The sequence below is a fragment of the Austrofundulus limnaeus genome, unplaced genomic scaffold (assembly GCF_001266775.1).
Source record: "Austrofundulus limnaeus strain Quisiro unplaced genomic scaffold, Austrofundulus_limnaeus-1.0 Scaffold176, whole genome shotgun sequence".
NCBI classification, from domain to species: domain Eukaryota; kingdom Metazoa; phylum Chordata; class Actinopteri; order Cyprinodontiformes; family Rivulidae; genus Austrofundulus; species Austrofundulus limnaeus.
In genome coordinates, this window is record NW_013952578.1 from 1,034,623 (window position 1) to 1,035,671 (window position 1,049).

At 37.0% G+C, this 1,049-nt stretch overlaps 1 protein-coding gene across 1 annotated transcript in view; it reads right to left on the bottom strand.

Moving 5' to 3' along the window:
* Positions 1-2: 2 nt before the first annotated feature.
* Positions 3-1,049, bottom strand: part of nasp (nuclear autoantigenic sperm protein (histone-binding)) — a gene marked incomplete in the record, with an annotated part of 13,467 nt that continues 12,420 nt past the window's right edge. Inside the window, 1 exon segment of the mRNA XM_014017772.1 lies at positions 3-194. Coding sequence (XP_013873226.1) covers positions 171-194 — 24 coding nt within the window.

The window sequence follows — 1,049 nt, forward strand, 5'->3', positions numbered from 1 at the left end:
AATTCTCATCTGCAAATTTTTTTATTAGTTTTTTTGTTTTTACTACAAGTATACAAAACTTGACAGAAATCTGTGAAAACGTGTTTGTATTTACAGAAACAGGTGAAGTCAATTGTGAGCGACTGGACAGGCATGCTGTGCTGGTTTCAGAGGTCAGGAAGGACAGGAAGTCATGTTGAGGACTGAGAGGCAGGCTGGGGAAAAAAAAACAAGATTAATGTCAGACATTCAATGAACAGCGAGTAAAGATTTAAAGATTCTAACTTACAGACTTTACTTTATTGCAAGATATTCATTTAGCTCAAGACAATGACACCACTGTTACAGCAGTTCCAATAAATAAATGCTTTATTCTAAACTGAGGGGAGAAATTAAAGGAACAACATTTTACCACCTCAGGTTACACCAAGCTAACCTTTAAAGCTACACRTAGGATCGCACAAAACAAAGCATCAAGATCTTTTCTAGAACTGGGGTCAGACTAAACGCCAATAAAGATGTAGAGAAATRGTTTGCAGAAACTAAACCTGAAAAGACAGAACTCAACGCCAACTATTRMCGATGTCCCGTCGCCATTCAGTAATACAACTGTTAGCATTTTTGTCGTGATCATCACAGGCCGTCATTATTAAAAAGTCATCTCAAAAGGTGAACAGACACATGGGGGGGGTTAGAGTGATCTTGTCAAACTTCTACACAAATGTTGAGCAGGTCTCGTTTATGATGCGTATAAAATGTGGTTCAGATCGGATCAAGTGATTCATGATTCAATTATTTGTGGCAAAATGAAATAATATTGATCTATATCGTCAACATATGCCCACCTAACAGTCATTGTTAAATAGGCCACCCCCCACAAAAAAGTAAAAATAAAAAAATTGGACTGTATTCCTGTAGTGAGGTGGATTAGGATCAACCATAGTAAATTCGGTGCAAATTGGCTGAAATGTGTGAAATTAAGAACTAGGGGTGTAAGAAAATATCGATACACTGAAATATCGCGATTTCATTTCCCGATACTGTATCGATATTCTAAAGCCCTGTATCGA